Source organism: Microtus pennsylvanicus, chromosome 10, assembly GCF_037038515.1.
Source record: "Microtus pennsylvanicus isolate mMicPen1 chromosome 10, mMicPen1.hap1, whole genome shotgun sequence".
Classification (NCBI taxonomy): Eukaryota; Metazoa; Chordata; class Mammalia; order Rodentia; family Cricetidae; genus Microtus; species Microtus pennsylvanicus.
Window position 1 is genome coordinate 87599480 of NC_134588.1, and position 21813 is coordinate 87621292.

Genomic DNA, 21813 nt, shown 5'->3' on the forward strand with positions numbered 1-21813 from the left:
CAGATTCTTGCTTTGAGCTCCTTTATCAGCTTCCCTAGATGACAGACTGTACTCTGTAAGGCAAATAAACCCTTTTCTTTGGGTCAATGGTTTACTACTGCAACAGAAGGCAGAATTGGCTCTGCTCTGTCCAAGTGATGCATATAAAATCCACTGCTAGACAGGCGTGCTGGCTCACACCTTACTCCTAGCACCCTGGAAGCTGAGACAGAGGAGAGCTTTGAGTATGAGGCCAGCCTTTGGGCAACATAGTGAGTTCCAAGCTAGACTGAGCTAGAATCAGCCTGTCAAAACACACACACACACACACACACACACACACACACACACACACAGAGAGAGAGAGAGAGAGAGAGAGAGAGAGAGAGAGAGAGAGAGAGAGAGAGAGAGAGAGAGAGAGGGCTGTAGAGATGGCTAAACAGGTAAAAGCAGTTATCCAGAAAACCTGACTACCTGTGTTCAATCTTCAGAACCCAAAGTAAGAGAGAACCAACTGTCAAACCTTGTCTTTTGACCTCTACATATGAATCAGGGCATACATGGCATATGCACATGTGCATACACACAAATAAAAAACAAAAATATCAGACTGTTCAGCAAATGTACAAGTGCCCCCTCCACACACACATACAAACATACATATGCAAAATAATAATAGTGTCCCAGTGGTTAGGAGCACTGACTGCTCTTCCTGTGGACCTGAGTTTGATTTCCAGCATCCTTGAGCCTGTAGCTCCAGTTCCAGGGCATCCAACACCCTCTTCTGGCTTCTTCAGACACCAGACACACACATGGTAAACAGACAAACATGCAAGCATACTATTTAAATATATTAAATAAAGTCAAATATTTTTTAAAAGTAATAATAGTATCATGATACTCAAGTCTAAATTGGACTTGATGGGCTAAAAACCAAGTGTGAAGTTGGATGGGTAAGGAGGTGGGGCTGAATCTGGGAGGAACTAAGGGTGGATATGAGCAAAAGAATTCATTCATCATATGAAATTATCAAATAATCAATACACTATTACTTAAATAATAAGCACACACACAAACAAATTTCTTTGCCCCTCGATAGGCTAATTGGCAAACTATAGCTACTGGCCAGATCCCGCACCTCTCTGACAGAGGAAGACCACTGGCCCTAGGTAGCTTCTGTTGATTGAGAAGACAGCAAGAGAGCTGAATTGGTTAACACTCCCAGAATACTGAGCAAAAGTTGTGGGAAAACTGGCATTGGGCAAATCCTGTCAAGAAGGCTGCTTGGCAGGGGAAAAGCATCCGAGTAGAACATGTGGGAGGAAGTTTAAAATTACCAGGAGGAAGGAGGATTATACAATTCTGCAACTTGTCTAAAATAGAAAGGGCATAAATCTCTCACACACACACCTGACCATTATCATAGCAATAAGGAAAGTCCTTAAAGGAACTCCAAATTGCTCAGAGATCGAAGAAAACCATTTCCTCTACTGAGTTTTAGTTTTAAAATAGTTTATTCAGCTGGACGGTGGTGGCGCACGCCTTTAATCCCAGCACTCAAGAGGCAGAGGCAGGAGGATCTCTGTGAGTTCGAGGCCAGCCTGGTCTACAAGAGCTAGTTCCAGGACAGGCTCCAAAGCCACAGAGAAACCCTGTCTCGAAAAACCAATAAATAAATAAAATAAAATAGTTTATTCATCCATAAAGCTGAAGCACCATTTCCCAAGGGTCTGGGTTAGAGAAAATAAGTTGTTCATGGAGTAGTCCAGGCTGCCATGCAGAACACCTCCTCCTGTTCCCTTAGCCCTTGAAGATCCTTAGGCCTTACACGCATGCTAGGGAAATTAATGTGGGAGTCTTCTGCTTTGTGTTGATTTCATTGGTTAAATAAAGAAACTGCCTTGGCCCTTGGACAGAAAATTAGGTAGGCGGAGTAAACAGAACAGAATACTGGGAGAAAGAAGCCAAGTCAGGCAGTCGCCATGATTCTCCAACCCCAGACGGATGTAGGCTAGAATCCTTCCTGGTAAGCCACACCTTGTGGGGCTACACACATTATTAGAAATGGGTTAAAGTAAGCTGTGAGAATTAGCCAATAAGAGGCTAGAACTAATGGGCCAGGCAGTGTTTAAAAGAATACAGTTTCTGTGTAATTATTTCAGGGCATAAGCTAGACAGGCGGCTGGGAGCCAGGCAGAACGCAGCCCGCTGCTCCTTACTACAGGAGATAAGTGTGGTTGGGAAAGAAAAGAGCTAAGGGAACCAATGACAGAAGTCCTTAAGCACGATGTTTGGATCTCTCTCTCTCTCTCTCTCTCTCTCTCTCTCTCTCTCTGTGTGTGTGTGTGTGTGTGTGTGTGTGTGTGTGTGTTTGGAAATTCTCTGCTCCCGTGTCCATTATCTTTTAGAAGGCAGCTCTTCTTGTATTTTGTTGTGTTCAAATTTAAACTCCTTATTTTCATAATTTCTTCATGAATTTTATTTCAGAGAGCATTCCAGAGAAGGCAACATCACTGATTTTCGTTCTATTTCCCTGTCAAAAAGAGACAACTTCTTATACTTTCTAAATTCTTTCAAAGGCAGTGGGTTACATCAACCTCAAAGGTTTGTTTTGTTTTGAGGATATATTTGTTTTGGCTTTCTGTCAACCAAATTCAAAAATTTTCTTGATTTATAGGAAGTTACTGCTGACAGATGTGCACCACTGGGGTGTCAGCAGATAGTGTGTGTCAGTGGGTTCTATCTGCGGGTCCCGGCCATGGAAGATGGGTCTCAGGCTTGGCAGTAAGTGCACTTACTTACCGAGCCATCTCACTGCTGCCAGACAGAAAGAGTCTAAAGGACTCACACCACTGAGATGAACTCTCAGTTTCTAGCACGTATGACTTTCAACAAAAAAGTATTATTATTTATTTCTAACTATAAAAGGAAAGCAAGCTTGTTATGGGAAAGCTGTAAACAAAAACCATACAAAGGAAAACTTACAGCTTCTAAGTCATCACCCTGTTAATATATCTGCACAAACATATTTGTTTTTGCATTTCTGCATATGCATTTGCATATGTTGTTTTCATTTTAACTTAATGTGAATTATTTTAAGGTAAAGTATGCCACTGTATTCTAAAATTTAATCTCTACTATATAACAAACTGTAACTTCCTTTTTTTATTGTTTCTAACAGAGCTAGGATAAATATCCCTGCACACAAATCTCTCTGCTCATTCCTTGTTGATTCTTTAAATTCCGAAGTTGAAAACACTGGGTTAAAGACATGAACACTTCCAAAGTTAGGGTGAAACACATACTGCAGCATGGAGTCTTTGGAATCATGTATTTCTAAGAACAGTGACTTGACTGGAATGACAAGAGGCACATTCAGGGTGGCTTCCCCATGTAGAAGAGCCCCAGAGATTGATTCCTAGGTTCCTGGTAAGCCTACCAGATCCCAGTAGGAACTGTTTATGCTGTCACCTCCCTAAACAGGAATCTGAGCACAGCTCTGTGTCTTGCTGCCAGACTCCCTCCCCTGTGGCCTGGGCTCTGTGGCAGAGGACCGAGAGACCAGGCAGGTGAGGACCCGAGGAGGCTACCAGCATTTCCACTTGCTGCTCTACTTTCTGCACATATGGTCCCCACAATACTTGTGAAATACCTCAGTCTGAACATAAAAGATGGGGTGCCACTAAGGAGCACCCAAAGACATTCAAGAAAAATGAAAGAATATCAAGCAAAACTTCTTTGATTGCCAGATTCCAGTTCCAATTTTGGTTTCGGACTTCCCATTGAAACCAAGAGAGGGGGGCTGGAGAGATGGCTCTGCAGTTAAGAGCACTGGCTGTTCTTCTAGAGATCCTAAGTTCAATTCCCAGCAACCACATTATGGCTCACAACCATCTGTAATGAGATCTGGTGCCCTCTGCTGACCTGCAGATGTAAATGCAGACAGAACACTGTATACATAATAAATTAATAAGTAAATCTTAAAAAAAAAAAAAGAAAATCAGATCCTATCTGTCTCTTAGTCATGAACCTTTGCTGCAAGATAAATGTGTTTGTAAATCACCCACATTTTAGTTTACTATTCTAACTCTTTTCTGCTTACAATAATGTATTTGACCACACAAGGAAGACAGTAGCTCTCTGGGAAGCTTACACATAAGCAGCATAATATTCAAAAGTCGAATCCATGCGGCATCTGATGATCTAAGCCCGAATCTAACATGTTGATTTGGAAAATACATGTGCTGTCTTCCACTTCTGTCCAAGAGGATTAGTAATATATACTAACTGACCTTCCGAAGGCAACTGAAAGGCTCTGAACAATACAAGAAAGGGCTCTTCAAAATTAGAGAGCTAACAATCGAATGAGGAATTGCTTGGTCAACAGGGGAGAGAATCCAGGCTTGATGGCACACAGCAGTAACTAGCACTGAGGAGGATGAAGGAGGGCCAGCCTGGACTAAATGGTGTGAACCAACCACAAAATAAACCAAAGAATCAGGCTATCTGGATGTACTGGCACACACTTGTTTTCCCAGTGTTGAGAGGACAAGGTGGGGGAGACTGTGAGTCTAAGGCTAGCCCGAAGTTACACAGGAGGGTGAGGTGGGAGACTCTGAGTCTGAGGCTAGCCCGAAGTTACACAGGAGAGCTCCATCTCAAAACAGTACAGCAAAATGGCTGCAAGGATAAGGGCTTTTGACACCAAGTCTTTTTCCTGAGTTGGATTTTCTGGATCCACATGCTAGAAGAGAATCGATTCCCAAAAATTGTCCTCTTACCTCCACATGCATACAGTGGCATGGACACACACACACACACACACAGCAACCAAATAAAATATAAAAAAAATAAAGAAAAATGTCTCTGAGCGATCCAAGGACTCAGAGTTCACTGGTCAGTGGAGTCCGACTGTCCGACTGTCCGGTAGGATCTGCTAAGCACTGCTTACACCAGCCTCACTAAGGCATGGAGTTGAACCTTGAATCCTGTTGTAGGGACATCACGGTATGCGCTGTATCTTTTTACTTCAATATTACTATAGGTGTCACAGAAAAGCAACACAAGATGCAAGAACCACAAAATGTATTGTACCAAGTCCGTGCATTAATAAAAGTAGTAAATAATATAGAACTTGAAGTGGCATAGCACATAATCTATATTCTAATTTATTAAATATAAAGATTGATGATATAGAGATCCATAAACATGTTAATGAAATGTATATTTCTCTTGTTTCTTGTACTCTATAAAGTTAAAAAATATAAATATAAAGTTAAAAAAAAGCAGGGTCTTATACTGCATCCCATGTTGGCCTGCGATTCATGGCATTTCTGCCTCCCCCTCCCAGACAAAATGAAAGAGAGGATTCAGTTTAGCTGGGATCACACGCTTGACTCATTCTACTTGGCTTGGAGAGCATCTGGGGACAACAGAACACAATTTTGAAAAAGAAAAACTTCAGTGATGAGTTAGCACCCCTACAAGGCAATCAATACTTACACCTCTACTGGTTTACTGTGGAAACAGAGACCAATACATCCCATTTGTAACTACTGCAGTTTGCATTAGTCCCTGGGGTAGCTAGAACGAGATGGATGCAAAGGTTACAAAATCACCATTTGAGCAGCTATTTCTCCTTTAGTAACGAAACTTGGACCAGTTGTTCACCTCGTTGTTGTGACAAAAGCAAACGAAAGGGCTGATTTGAACTCACACTGTGGGACACAGTCCACCACTGTGAGGGTGTCAACCTCAGGAGCTTCCGGCAGCTGCAGCTGCAGCTGTATCCGTTGCATTTGCAGCCAAGGAGGACAGAAATGCCCATGCTCGGCTTGCTTTCAGCTTTCTTCAGTCTGGGGCGCCAGTCCATGGAATGGTGCTGCCCACACTTAGGGTGGGTCTTCCCCTCAGGTACCCTATTTTAACACTCCCCATAGGCATGGCCCACCATGTTCCCACCGTGGCTCCAAATCTCATTGAACTGACCGTCAGCATTAACCTCCACAGAACCCAAAAGTTAAGGCTAGAAACTTAAGGTTATTTTGAGTGTGTGAATGCTATGGTGTTGGAGTGACTCTGAGGTCAGAACAGGACATCGGATCTCGTGGAGCTGTGTCACCGGTGGGTAGGAGCCACCTGATGTGGCTGCTGCAGAAATAAGAAGGCAACCCACTTCCGAGACATTCAGAAGGGTTTTGCTAGGGTAGCTAGAAGAGAAAAACTGGATAGCAGTCCTGCAACTTTGTAGAACGGAGATACATTCAAATAGTTTCTAGAAAAGATCTACCTTTCTATAACAAGCGTACTCTGGTTGACTGAATCTCAGGGTGATATCTCCCCTGGTGTGGAGAGTTAAGGTCACAGACTATAGGACGAAGAGACTACATCTCTATATGAGGTCTTTATGACTTTGTTTCCTTACCTGTAAAATGGGAATTTTATAAGAGAACCCACTTATTAGCATGGAGACAAAAAACATTCAAAATACTGTCGGGCACAGGTTGTCATGATGATAACTGAGTGAATCAATATTCAGACTCTGCACCCATTCATCCACTGCACAGATATTTTCTGAGTGCCTCTGTTGTGGAGATCTTTCTAGAAGAAGCATGCAGACACCAACAGGAGCAGAAAAGAGAAGACGCCACCAGGGGACCAAAGCAAAGCCCCATCGTGAAAGGCCCTGTGCTACATCTAGTCTGTATTCTCATATACTCTAAAACCACAAGGTGAGGTGAGCAGGCACCAAGATTTTATGAAATGCCCATGGCAGTCAGCAGGTCGTGAAGGACAAACAACTGTTTCAGCTATTTGTCCAGGTCATTCTGTTCCAGGCAGCAAGTGAAGTCACAGCTGGCAAACAACATGCAAATCACTAAATAAACAGTCTAACAAATAGGTTTTTTACCTTATTCTACTTCACCTTTTCTGTGTCGGTCCAATGATGTCCTCTTATGAGACCAGTCGTGTCTATTAGGAGTTTACTTTAAACTATAAATGTGAGCCATAGATGTAATTTAAATGTTTCTAGTAATCATATAAAGATGTAAGGAGATAAAGTTACTTTTAATAAAATATTGTATTTTTCTGTTTTTGAGGTGGTCTCACTGCTCTTTCAGATGACCAGGGTTCGATTCCCAACAATCCACATGGCAGCTCACAACCATCTGTAACTCCAGATCCAGGAGATCTGACTCCCTCTTCTGGCCTCCATGAGCACCAAATATGAAGACTTACAGAGAGGCAGAACACCCATACATTTTAAAATTGTTTAAGTTTAGAGCTGGGCAAGGTGGCACATACCTTTAATCCAGTGCTCAGGAGGCAGAGGCAAGCAGAATTCGGAGAGCCTGGTCTACAAGAGCTAGTTCCAGGACAGGCTCCAAAGCTACAGAGAAACCTTATCTCGGAAAAAAAAAAAATCTTTAAGTTTAATCAATTCTTCAAAGCAAGACAGACATATTCCCAGCAAATAAAGTAACATGTTGTGAGTAACATGTTTGCAAGTTGAGGAAAAACTTCGGGGGACTGGACCAGGCACATTGAAAGCAGACATGCTTTCAACCCCTAGCCGTCTCTCCAACCCTGTAGTAAACTTTTAGCAGGCAGGAAACGTTCTCATCAAGAGGAAACTTGCATGTGAGCAAGAATTCAGGAAAACAACGGGTCCATTAAGGAATTAGAAGTCAGAGCGAATACGTGGATGTAAGCAGCAAATACGCTCCATCAAGGCAACCAACCACAGACCAGGGCAGTGTTTGGCAGGTGGCGGCTAGAAAGGCTAGTGAGAAGGAAAATTGTAAGGCAATTGAAATTGCAGCTGAAAGTAACATGGCGGGAAGGAAGGGCGGCTAGGGGATATAACTCCTAGCAAATCACTGCATTAAGACTCGGGAATAAACTCTAACTAAAGGAATGAAGAGGAAGGGTCCAGACGTCAGAAGCTGGTGTTTGTTCCCTTCTTTGTGTGCCCCCAGTGCTGTGTGTAGAGACCTCTGGAACAAATGGCCTGGAACTAACGATGTGGTGGCCCAGACTGCCCAGCTCACAATACCGCAGAAGGGTTTTGCTAGGGTAGCTAGAAGAGAAAAACTGGATAGCTGTCCTGCAACTTTGCAGAACGGAGATACATTCAAATAGTTTCTAGAAACCCTGTCTGGCGGGGAGGGAAGCAAAAGAAAAAAAATGCTACTTCCTGAGTTCGCACAGACCCAACCCGCCTCAGTCACACAAATACAGGGATTAAAGGCGTTGTCTACAAAGAGAGTCCCAGGGCAGCCTGGGATACCTGCCCCAACTCAAAACAAACAAACAAAAAACAAACAAAAACAAAGCCGGGTGTGGTGGGGCACGCCTACCACATTCCCACAGGCAGGAGACAGAAGCCGGCCAAATCTTTGAGTTCCAGGCCAGGACTACAGAGTGATACTCTGTTTTTAAAAAGCGAAACAAAAACCACGCCTTGTGAACTCAAGAGCAGAAATCCTGGTTTAAGGGAATAAATACGTCGAGGGGACCTATCAGTGAGTTTCCCCAAAGCCTGATGCTGGGGTTCTTCACGCTCGAGCCAATCACCTCAGGGCCTGTGCCTTCCACACCAAACAGTAACACTTCTGGAAAGCTGAGGAATTTCCAGCCGCCCAGGATCTCCGAGTCACTGCACACCTGACCGCCTCGCCTGCCCAAACCCTGTGCTTCTCGACCCACTAGAAAGCGACTTCCTGTCGATGGGGCCGTGGCTTCGAAGACTCCACCACTAAACCGGAAACAAACTAGAGAAAAGAGGCTCCTCAAACAGAGAGGTTAACGTCACACCCACCCTCCTGCCAGGCACGGCTTCCACGCCAGCGGAACTCACTTCCGCGATTGGGCGCGACTTCCGGTCGGGACGCGTCTGCCCACAGCCAATGGGCGCTGCCCACCTCTAGCCTGTCTTCTAGTGGTCTGTGACGTCAAGGGCGGGGCGGGAGGCGAGTTGCGCTGGTCTTCCCCGGGCGTCTGGAAGCGGGCACCCGGAGGGAAGATGGTTTACATCTCGAATGGTGAGTGAGGGCCTTCCCGTGGGGTTCTTTAGTCCTATCCAGTCGGGTCCCGCACATCGCTGCCCGGTGGCCGGGAGGAGGCGGAAGCAGAGGCGGAGGGACCCGAGGCGCATCCCCGGCAACCTGGGCTGCCATTCCGCTGGGTGGTCCCGGTTGGTCACGGACCAGCACGATCACCGGAGCCCCGCGGGCCTCAGCCTCCTCCTTTAGCGAATTTCCGACTTTGGATTTGCGATTGTGTTCTTCTCCGGCGCGGGTATTCTTCCCCGGTAATGACAGTGATTCTAACCCGGCATCCAGAGCGCTTTTGTTTGGGGCCAGTGTGGCAGCATTCTCTGCTTGCCACCTCATTCATCTCTGTAACTGTCCTGTTCCGATAGAATTTTACTATCCCAGGTTTTCGGATGCAGGCTGAGACGCACCCTCACGATCACAAAGGCAGTGTATGGCTTCGGTCGAATTCGAACTCAGGCTGGCTCCAGTATTACCTACCATACTGCCACTATAATGTGTAAAATAATAGCAACAATGACGACAATAAGGCAGAACTAGCACGAACATGAAAAATAAATTTTGAGACAGGATCTCACTTTGTAGTTTTGTCTGCCCTGAACAGGTAGAGATCCTCCTACTGTCTTCTGAGTGCTGGAATTAAAAGATCGCACCCCCACGTCAGGCAAAACAAAAGTTTTGATAGGTTTCCTCCCCTAAGAGGTAGCTAGTTCCAAACTCAAGGTTTTTCCCCAGTTTGAAAGAACTGGGGGCGGGGGGGAGCAAGTCTCTAATTAAATAGAAAATCTGAGACAATGCACAAAGAAACTTAGAAGAGATAACGCATGTCCGGGCCACATCAGTGCCAGAACCTGCGTGATGTAGGTGGAAATCTTTGGTGCAATCCTAGAAGCCTCTCTTGCGTCCCTGGAAGTAGGTGTGGTTTTATTTGATTCTTCTGTGTAAGTCCAGAGATTAAGGGATCAGGAGGATTCTGATGGCAGGGTGCACTTTAGAATTTAGGAGAGAGTGGAAAGAGCCGTGTGGAGTGGCGGATATGCAGGTAGTTCTTTAGAATTGCAAGGGGATAATTGATGGGCTCCAGCAGGATCCATCTTTGTAGGACTGTAATGTATCAGTACCTCATAGATGATTCTTACGCCAGATGATGCCTCTTATCCCAGCACTCACCCTTTGATTTTCTCACCCTTTTCTTCTCTGCCTCACTGAGATTAAATCCAAATGGACAAATGAAGAAACTGGTCAAGGAGAGAGAAATAAGGCCTGAAAGAGGGATGGGGGAAACTGGCAGAGCCCGTCAGATAATGGAGAAGACAGGTGTTTCATGTGCTGCTGTTCCCCGGCCAGAATATTCTTCCTGATGTACAAGCCTGAAACTAGCTTTTATCATATGAATTCAGTTTTACTTGTGATAAAGAAGAGTCTGTTATTTGACTCAAGAGCACAGTATTACAGAAAATGCTGGGTATTTTAACTTCCTGTCCATGCTTAGACCATATAGACTCTCTGTAAAGAATTTTATCAAAATAGTTACTCTAAAGGTCTGTGTATCTAAATAACCTTTTGTACAGGCAAGAGATCTTGGAAGTGGGAAGAGAAATTCCCACGTGGTTTAATTCCTTTTGTGAGATTCTACAGTAATTTACAGAGGCAAAAAAAGATTGGTGGTTTGTTGTAGAGGGAAGCGGGCTGCGTCCCGCTGCCTGACTGGATTACACCCGGGCGGCAGGCTGCTTGCCGTCCCGGCTACCCGGCTAGCTTATGCCCAAAATAATCACATGGACACCTTTAAGAAAGTAGATACTGTCACTTGCGTTGGTGCACACCTTTAACCCCTAGGTAGCACAAATTCTAATTGTTCTTAATAATAAAAATTTGAAGTCAGCTATCGGGGGTGAACACTGCAGGATCAGAGAAGCAGAGTGGCCAGCCTCTGACGTTCTTACCTCTCCAATTCTCAGACCAAAGAGGCGATCCTGGCCCAATGAATCCTCAGACTGCATCCTCAGCCGACTCTGCACTCCTGTGTCTTCCGACCTTGTATTCCTCTCTCCGCCCAGCCATATCACTCCTGTCTCCACCTCCCTAGTGCTGGGATAAAAGGCATGGGATCCCAGGTGCTCGTATATCTTTGTGTGAGCTCTGTCTCTCTTTTAGACAAATTCAATCTTGGGTAGCCCAGGGTGGCCTAAAACTCACAGAGATCTGTCTACCTCTGTCTCCTGAGTCCTGGGGGAATTAAAGGCACTGCCCTCTATGGCTAACTAGTGTGGCTAGCTCTGCACTCTGGTCTTCGGGCAAGCTTTCTTTGTTACAGCCCAAGCAAAATATCACTACACCCCTACACTCTGGAGGCAGAGGCAGGCACATCTCTTGAGTTTAAGGCCACCCAGGGCTACATAGTGGGGCTCTATCTCAAAAGAAGTGGAGGCAGTGTAAGCATCTCATCCAACCCATTGATTTTCTTGAAAATTCTTGGAAAAAAGGATGTTTGTATACTTATGTTCATAGTGACATGATTCATAATAGAATACTGAAATGTCCTTTGGCAGGTGAATGGATTATAAGTATATATATTGGAATATTGGCCAATCTTTTTAACAGAAAGAAATTTTGATTTGGCTGTCATATGGCTAAACCCTAAATTAAGCTAAGTGAAACAAGCTGATCACAAAAGATGGACGTGGTTTAATTCCTTTTGTGAGATTCTACAGTAATTTACAGAGGCAAAAAAAGATTGGTGGTTTATTGTAGAGGGAAGCGGGCTGCGTCCTGCTGCCTGACTGGCTTACACCCGGGCGGCAGGCTGCTTGTCATCCCAGCTACCCGGCTAGCTTATGCCCAAAATAATCACATGGAAATCTGTATTAATTAAATCACTGCCTGGCCTATTAGTTCTAACCTCTTATTGGCTAACTCTTACATATTCATTTAACTCATCTCCATTAATGTGTATCGCCACTTGACTGTGGCTTACTGGCATGAGTCTAACCAGTGTCCATCTCGGAGAGGAGAGCCATGGTGTCTGCCACACTGCCTTCTTCCTCCCAGAAATCTGTTCTGTCTTCCCCACCTGAGTTCACCCTATCAACTAGGCCAAGGCAGTCTCTTTATTTAACCAATGATAGTAACACATAGAAGACCCTCCTACACCAGTGGTTTCCAAGGGTTACAGGGAAGAAGTCATGGAAGCCAAAGTTGAAGGGGTAGAATTTCAGCTGGGGATGACCAAGTAGTTTTGGAAGTATGTGGTGTGATGTTTGTGGACGTGCTTATACAGCTGTGCACTTAAAGATGGTAAATGCTACAGACATACCGCCAAAGGGATGAACTCTAGATCCCAGAATACCACCAAAGGGATGAACTCTAGATCCCAGAATACCACCAAAGGGATGAACTCTAGATCCCAGAATACCACCAAAGGGATGAACTCTAGATCCCAGAATACCACCAAAGGGATGAACTCTAGATCCCAGAATACCACCAAAGGGATGAACTCTAGATCCCAGAATACCACCAAAGGGATGAACTCTAGATCCCAGAATACTGCCCAAGGGATGGACTCTAGATCCCAGAATACCGCCAAGGGGATGAACTCTAGATCTCAGAATACCGCCCAAGGGATGACTCTAGATCTCAGAATACTGCCCAAGGGATGACTCTAGATCTCAGAATACCACCCAAGGGATAAACTCTAGATCTCAGAATTTCTTCACTCATAACGGACCTCTCATGTTGACTGTTTTGAAATAGTGGGCAAATTAAAACCTGAGCTTATTGATTAAATGCAATGCCAAGTTGTGGGCTTGTGGCACTTACTCTATTTTTTATTATTATTATTCTCTCTCTAGGACAAGTGTTGGACAGCCGGAATCAGTCCCCCTGGAGGTTGTCTTTTATAACAGATTTCTTCTGGGGAATAGCAGAATTTGTGGTTTTTTTGTAAGTATAAAAACAGTTAGTTGTATTTATACTTAAGCAGATCAAATTACATTATATTACGATGATTGGTTATCTTTAAACGTTTCATATATGTATACAGTGTATTTTGATGGTATTCATCCCCTTTTTTCCTCTCCACCCCCCCATGCCATCCATGTCCCCTCCTACCTTCATTCCCTTCCTTCTCTTATTTTTATGACCCACTAAGTATATTTACTGCTGGCCAAATGGGTGTGGGCCCATCCCCAGGAACACTGTCTGGGACCACACCTCCAAAGGAAACTGAGTTTTCCTCCCTTTAGCAATCATCAGAGGTCACAAGCTCTTCTCTGTTAGGAGTAGGGGCTCGCGTACCCCTCTCCACATCCATGCTCCACTATTGCCTGGCTTGATCCTATGAGGGGTACGCAAGCACCCACAGGTTTGGAAAATTCATAGGTGCAAAATGTGTAAGAGACATGCTTTGTCCCAGTTCTTCCAATCTCTGGCACTTTTCTCCCCCTTTTCCATGTTGTTCCCTGAGCTTTGGGAGGAATTGTGTGATACAGATACCCACTCGTGGCTGAGTGTGCCGTAGACCAGCTGTGAGTCTCTGTGTTCACAGGTGCGCTGCGCAGAGAAGCGAAGGACTAATTTAAATAGCTTTACAAAGTAGAATTAAGGCTTCTTATGATTCTAAATAGCATGTTGAGTTAGTGAGTTCGACTGTGCCTGAACCTGTGTGGTAACCTTGTCAGTTGATAGCCAGACTGTCCATTCTGCTGCCAGATTGCTTTTTGGGTTTTGGGTTTGTTTTGTTTGTTTGGTTTGGTTTTGCCTTTTGAGACCAAGTGCTACTTTATAGCCCTGAATAACTGGTTTAGTGTTACATAGAGAGTCCAAGTTAGCCTAGAATTCATTGTAATCTTCCTGCCTTAGCCTCCTAAATATTGAAATTCTAGGAATGTACCACACTCCTGGGTCTGAGCTCTTAATGAAAAATTAGAAGTCAATAATAGTAGAGACAAACATTTAAACTGACCAGTCATGTCAAGCAGTTCCTTATTTAAGGGTTATTTTTCTGTTTTGCCTTTTGTCTTTTACTGGCTGTTTTTATCAAAATTACCAACCAGTTACTAACAAGTCTTTTTTATCCTGAGTTTGTCTCGTGGTTACAAAGTTGTAAGGAGGAGGTGTGGGAGAATAGCCTCTCTCTTCATATAGTGCTGTGCTGGCTGGTTTTATATCAGCTTGACACAAGCTAGAGTCATCTGAAAGTTATCAATTGAGAAAATGCCTCCGTAAGATTGGGCTATAGGCAGGCCTGTTGGGCATTTTCTTAATTGATGATGATGTGGATGGGGACATCCCAGGTTCTATAAGAAAGCAGGCTAAGCATGCCAGTAAGTAAGCAGCACCTGCCATGGCCTGGGCATCAGCTCCGGGTTCCTGCCCTGCTTGAGTTCCTCTCCTGATTTCTTTCAGTGATGGACTGTGATGTAGAAGTGTAAGCCAAATAAACCCTCGCCTCCCTGGTTTGCTTTTGATCATGGTGTTTCATCACAGCCACAGGAATCCTAAGACACGCATAAGATCAGTAACTGTTTTCTTCTTACAGGGAACGGCAAGGTGAGTGTCAAGGTGTGCATCAGGGAAAGTCACCCCGAGAAGGGACAAGATAAGACCCTACCTTGAATTTACCAGCACAAAACATTTAATGGCTTTTAGAAATCTCACCTAACCTAATTGTTTGCTGTTTTGTCTTAGTTAGCACTTATAGAAAACTGGGCTAGGTGTGGTGGCACACACTTTTAATCCCAGCATTCAGGAGGCAGAGACAGGCAGTGCTCAAGGCCAATCTGGTCTCCATAGAGAATCTAGGCCAGCCAGGGCTGTGCACATAGTAAGACCTTGTCTTTAGAAAGGAGGAGGAGGAGGAAACCAACAGAAAGAAAGTTGCATTTTTTGGTATTCTGAGAAACTCAATGTCTTCATCTCTTCCCTCCTCGGAGTGATTTCAGGTAGGCCATTGACAGGTATTGCAGTCTTGGTGACTGTAAGATACTGGAAAACCAGAGACCAAGTCAGTGGGGGTGATGGCTATAAACTACTGAAAAAATAGATTCTGTTGAAACCTAACCGGAAGGATGAAAGCGATGGGGACTCTGGTTTCAGGCTGCTATGGGAGTTGCTAGCAGACAAGAGGTGTGGGGACGGTGACTTTGGCATCGCTCATGGCTCGTCCTGTTTTCGACATACTTAGCTGGATGTTGTCCAGCTAGATATGGCCAGCAGGAAGTGTAGGCTTGAGCTAATAAGTTGGGCTAGTCTCCTCTCGCGAAGATGATAATTACAGTCATGGAAATAGACTTGACAATGGTGTCGAAAGTGATACCTCTGTTGTTTCTGCCCCTTGTTTCAGTTTCAAAACTCTGCTTCAGCAAGATGTGAAGAAGAGAGGAGGCTATGGAAGCTCGTCGGGCTCCAGATACGATGATGGAAGGGGGTGCGTGTGGCCTCTCTTGCTGATGAGTGTTTCTCCTTTTTAGACAGCCTTTGAGAAATGAAAACGCTAAATCCCATTTCACAAAATCAAGTTGCTATGAATTAAAAGTCAAGTTGCCTCTTGTGACCAGCAGAGCCAAGCTGGCCGAACTATGATACATTTTAAACATAACCATGGAAAAGCAAAAGTAGAAGCTGAAAACTGATGGCCACCCTAGGGATCGGGAGACTTCAGGTGCGGTCTCCACGTGCAGCCGCCAGCCCGCGCAGTGGGGATGGGGCGTGGCGCTGGGCTGGGCGTGGCTTTACTTAGCAGCCACCATTCCCTGGCGTTTGTGTCTGATTGTAAGTGTTTGGAGTTTTGATTCCTGACTTAGAGTTCACTTCTCCGTTGCCGGGGGAAAGAAAGCATTGATCACAGCACCTTGAGCAGGGATAGTTTATTTCAGGTTCATCCGGGAGGTCAAAGCAGGTATTGAAGCAGAGACCGTGGAGAAAGGCTCGTTTCTGACTTGCTTCCTCTGACTTGCTTAGCTACCTTACATCTGGGCCTACCTGTTCCGGAAGGGCACCATCCACAGTGGGCTGTTAGCAATCAGCAATCAAATGCCCCATCAACATGCCCTGTGGGCCAGTCTGATGGGGACAATTCCTCAGCTGGCGCTCCATCTTCCAAGTGTGTCAAGTTGGCTGCCAAGATTACCTATCACACGTAGCACACCGTAGTTACCGTTTTAACATGGTTGTGCACCTTTTGTGTTTTGAGGTAGGGCTTTCTTTATAGCCTGCTCCTGGGTACATTTCCTAGGCAGGCCCTTAACCTCTGATAATTTTCCTGCCTCAGCCTCGCAGATGCTGAGATGGCACTTAGAGGCTACCGTGCTCATTTTCCTGTGTTTAATTAAAAAGGGTGTAGTCTCGTGCTTAATGAAAGGAACGGGTTGACCAGGTGTGGAGGTGCACGCCTTTAATCCCAGCTCTTGGGAGGCGTGCAGGATCTGAGTTCAAGGCTAACCTGGTCTTTATTGCAAATTATGGGCTAGGCAGGACTACAAAGCAAGACACTATAAAAAGAGGAACCAACTGAATGAAGCTGGATATACAAAACAGTAGATATTTCTCTTTTATTAGGCCACCAGGAAACCCTCCACGAAGAAGAATGGGTCGAATCAATCATCTTCAAGGCCCCAGCCCTCCTCCAATGGGTGGTGGATGAGGAAGGTAACTTAAAATCTAAAATTATTTTGGCAGGACTTTATTTGAAAATGCCTTCTTAGGAATATTTTGTTTAGGAAAACAGAAGTTGTATAGGGATTTTTTTGGTTTTGTTTTTTTGTTTGTTTTATGTTTATTTTTATTTTATGTTTATTTTGACTGCATGTAAGTGCATTGCTTATGTGTGTGATACCAGAGAAGGCCAGAAGAGGGCGCTGGATCCCCTGCAATTGGAGTTCTAGGATTTTGTTTTTAGTTGTGTGTGTGTGTGTGTGTTTGTGTGTGTGTGTGTGTGTGTATCTGCCTGTGTGTATGTCTGCACATTTTTGCATGGGTGCCCATGGAGATCAGAAAAGAGAGCTGAGTCCTGGAACGGGAATTACCGGTCTCTGTGAGCTGCCCTAAATGGGTGCTGAGCATCCAACTCTTATTCTTTGCAAGAGCAGCAAATGCTCTCAACTGCCAAGCTATCTCTCTAGGTAGAAGTTGCATATTTTATACGTATTTTATTATTTAGAAAGATATGTCTTAATTTGTAGTTGTTTGTCTTTTACTCTTTAGGGGGCTCAGCACCCAGCTCCAAAATAAATAAATACACAGCCTTTTTCTTTCTTATGAATGCCCACTGCCAGGCTTTAGTTTGGCTTATTTCTTGCCAACTTTTTTTTTTCTTTTTTTTTATTTGTCTTCGTTTATGTCTTTATTTTTATTTATTTATTTATTAAAGATTTCTGCCTCCTCCCCGCTACCCCAACTTTTTTTTTAACTTAAATTATCCCATATATCTTTTGCCCCTGGGCTTTTACCTTTCTCTATTTCTGTTTATCTTTTCTTCTTATTGTGCGTCTGCTGTGTGGCTGGGTGGCCCCTTGAGTCCTTCTCCTTCTTCCGCTCCTTGATCTCTTTTTCTCCTTCTATTTATTCTCTCTGCCTGCCGACCCCGCCTATCCTTTCTCCTGCCTTGCCATTGGTTATTCAGCCTTTTCTTTGTTTTGGTTTGGTTTTAGTTTTTCAAGACAGGTTTCTCTGTAGCTTTGGAGCCTGATCTGGAACTCACTCTGTAGACTAGGTTGGCCTTGAACACACCAAAATCCATCTGCCTCTGCCTCCTGAGTGCTGGGATTAAAAGTGTGTGCCACCACTGACTGACAGCCATTCAGCTCTTTATAAGACCAATAAGGTGTTTTGGACAGGCAAAGTAACACACCTTCCAAATGCAACATAAAAGAATGCAACACATCTTTGCATCATTAAAACAAAAGTTCTACAGCATAAACAAATGTAACACATCTTAAAATAATATTCTACAACATTAATTCTTGAAAATTCATTGACTTTATTATCAAAATATCAGTTGAGAAAAGATTTTATTTTATTTTCTCCCATCCTTTCCTTTGGACTTCCCTGGCTGCCAGCCCCCTTCATTCTTCCTACCCCACAGGAATTTCATGTTGACGAGTGTGTGTGTGTGTGTGTGTGTGTGTGTGTGTGTGTGTGCGCGTGCATGCGCGCGCGCGCTCCAGTGTAATAAGCATGAGCTAATTGTTTGACCCTCCTTTAGGTAAACGTCTGCTCTAAGAAGCAGACAACTAGACACACGTGTGTGTAGAAGGAAGCCACCACGAGAAGAGCAGCTCATGCAGGACAAGATGGTGTGTGTCTAAAACAAGGACTGTTCTGTGTCCTCACAGATGAATGAGGTCATGCTGGGAATTCCCTCTGCAGGATCTGGCCTGACTGATATGCAGTTCTATAAATGTACATGTTTGTCTCCGTATCTTTTTGTATAGTTTACTAAAGTGTTAATATAGTTTTAATAAGTAAATATTTTTAGGTTGCTAAACTTGATTCCTCATCTTTATATGATTAAACCCAGAATCTCTGATCTAGAAGAAATAAAGGCTATGTATTTAGTTTTGTTTTTTTGTTTGTTTGGTTGGTTGGTTGGTTTTGGTTTTTGCTTTTTAAAACAGGGTTTCTTTGTGTATCACTCGCCATCCTGGAACTTGCTCTGTAGACCAGGCTGGCACTGAACTCAGAAATGCCTGCCTCTGCCTCCCAAGTGCTAGGTGAAGGCGTGTGCCACCACCCCTTGGCACTGGTGTATTTACTCCTGTTAATGTTGCCTTTTTTTCGACTTCTGAAATACTGCTCAATGTTTTCTTGCTCTCATTTGTAAATAAACCACAATATAATTATTTCAGTAGCATACATATATTTGCTTTTGAATTTTTATCTTTAATGTATTTATTTTATGAATACATCTTTATTTACTACCAGATAAGATATCAGGATATATATATATATATGGCCACAATAATCAAAACTGAGCTTCAGATGACTGACTATATACTGGCCAATCTTCAAAACCATGGACTTCTATGCTGTCTGGACAAATGGGAATTTGATCCCATTGCTTATGATCTTACCTACTCCTTTCAGTTCTGTCTAGACCCCTTTCTCTTCTTACCCTAAATAGCCCTGTTGAGCTCACTCGTGCTCTTTAAGGCCATTTTTGAGACTGAGTCTTAGTTGGCTTCATTATTGCTGTGGTAAAGATTGTCCTTATCAGGGAAGTGAGGGTAGAGACCCTAAGGAACACTGCTTACTGGCTTGTTCCTCATGCTTGCTCAGCCTGTTTTTCTCAGGGGTGGCACTATCCACAGTGGTCCCTCATGCATCAATCAAGAAAAAGCTGGAGATTGGGGCTGGAGAGATGACTCAGTGGTTAAGAGCACTAGCTACTCTTACAGAGGACCTGGGTTCAATTCCCAGCATTCACATGGCAGCTCACAACTGTCTATAACTCCAGTCCCATGGAATCTGACACCTTCATGCCAAATACACATAAAATAAATAAATATTTGAAAAGAAACAAAAACACCCCATACACACAGACTTGTCTGTAGCCTGTGATGAAAGCATTGTCTCAGTAGAGGTTCCTCACCCCATGTAATTAAGTTGCCAGAAACTAACAAAGACAAATCTATAACCCAGGCTAGCCTTGAGATGGAGCTTGAGATCTTCCTGCCTCTGGAGTGCTGGGATCACACGGATTACAGTTGGTTTGGTTTCCCCCAGTCTTGTGAACAGTGACCACATGAAATAAGCACTAAGATGCTATAAAAATGAATCACGGTGCACATCCAATGTAGACATGTTGAAACCTGAAATATTTAGAGGAAAACTTTATCTGTTTATCAATAACAAATGGGGACGTAGTATCACAAGACGCCAGTGTTTAAAGGTTAGAGTAAGAACAGTTTGACTACTCAGCTATGTCCAACCTGCTTTGTGTTTTTAATTCTGACAAAGTGAAGTATAGAGATGATTCTCAGATTATACAGATAGCTGTGAGGGCTCACTAGAACTCAGCAGTCTCGTAGGTTGTGTGGCTGTGACTGGCAGAAACACTGTTAAGGTTCACTGAATTGTAAGAACATGGCCTTGGTGGGTGACCTGGTGTAAGCAGTGGCCTCTCATGCTTGTGACGTAAGAGCCCTCCTGACTCAGGATTACTGCTGCATCTTTGTCACCTAAAAGAAGCCATCAGGAAGGGTGAACCAAGCTTTTTGTTTTGTTTTGTCTTGCTTTTCTATTTATTTATTTTGGTTTACTGAGAAAATCTCATGCATTCCAAGCTAACCTTCAACTCAATACGCTCCTGCCCTTCTCAGGCACATGGGATTATAAGGTGCTCCCCACACCCACCTGAGATCAGTTTGTCCAGTTTTTGCACCATATTCTGGGGTTGATAATGGCACACTTCTCATGGACCTTACGTTCTAGTGTGGGAGAAAGTGCACAGGCAAAATAATTGCAGACAAATGGCTCGCGTGTCTAAGGAGCCAGAAGGATAGGATACCCGGGGAGGCCTCAAGTCCAGCTGAGGGAAGAGTCTTGCAGGCAAAAGAAGCAGCAACAAAGCAAAGGAACAGCAACAGCCTGGCGATGGGAAGGACTTGACATTAGAAATTAAGTGTATGGGCTCCTGACATGGCTGAGCAGGTAAGGACATTGACTATCAAGCCTGGCTGACCAGAGTCCTATTCCTAGGACCCACGTGGGAGAAAAGACTCCCTAGAGCTGTCCTCTGACGTCCACATAGGCACTTTTTAGCATGAGTGCACACACAATGAAAACAAGAAAACCAAGTGTAGCTGGAAGGGTACAGGTAACACTAGAAGTGGGCAGAAGGGCTGCTCAGTGGGTAGGCTCAAGCCCTCTTGAAGGCTTGAATTCAGATCAAAGCACCCACATAAAAGGCTTGGGTAAGACCTATGCTCCCCTGTAACCCCGGATGTCAGGTAGAGACAGGATCCTCGTGCTTGCTGGTTTAGTGAGACTCTGTTTAATAAACAGCTGATGCCCTCCTGGCTCTGGGATTACAGCGCACAAAGAAATATGACAGAGTTAGAGCAAGGATGCTCTAGAAGACACTTGGCCTTAAACTTGAGGCAGTCTTCCAGAGCGTTGGAACTGCATGTCTGCTGCTACAACAAAGTTATGATGGAAACACCGAGCAGCTGCATGGGCGGCTTCTCAGGAACTGAACTAAACAGGCTCCCAGTTTAGAGACTGCTGGAGTCATCCGGCAGGGGCGGGCTAAGTAAATGACATGACATTCAAAGAAGTGAAGCAAGTCAAGATACTTTCCAGTCTCATGATGGTTTGCACGTTGGAGCAATAGGTGAGCGGCCAAATTACATGTCTGGCTTATTGTTGGGGTTTGTCACCCCCCCCCCCCGCTCCACCTCCTGCAGGGAACGGAGATTATGCATTATGGTTCCTGTGAGTGAAGACCCACAGGGTGGAAATGAAACTGATGACCTCAGACTCATAGAGTACAAAAGGGTTAGGTGGGGCGCCACATGCCTTTAGTTTCTGGAGTTAGAAGCTAGCCTGATCTATATGGCAAGTTGCAGGCTAGCCAGGGATAAGTAGTGAGACCCTGTCTAAAAGAAAATTAAAAAAAGAAAAAAAAAAAACATGTATTACACTAGAGATGTAGCTCACTGGTAAAAAAAAAAAAAAAAAAAGATCGTGTAGTCCTTGGATTCTAGCCCGACGGTGGTGGAGCACGCCTTTAATCCCAGCACTCAGGAGTCAAGAGGCAGGCAGATCTTAGTGAGTTCGA

General features: G+C 44.2%; 1 protein-coding gene across 1 annotated transcript; it reads left to right on the forward strand.

Annotated features, from left to right (window-relative positions):
• The first annotated feature begins 8933 nt into the window (after positions 1–8933).
• Positions 8934–16686, forward strand: Selenok (selenoprotein K). The gene is made up of 4 exons (XM_075988902.1): positions 8934–9023; positions 12887–12977; positions 15379–15462; positions 16593–16686. The coding sequence occupies exons 1-4, from the start codon at positions 9005–9007 to the stop codon at positions 16684–16686; spliced, it is 288 nt and encodes a 95-aa protein (XP_075845017.1). The 5' UTR covers positions 8934–9004.
• Positions 16687–21813: the final 5127 nt, after the last annotated feature.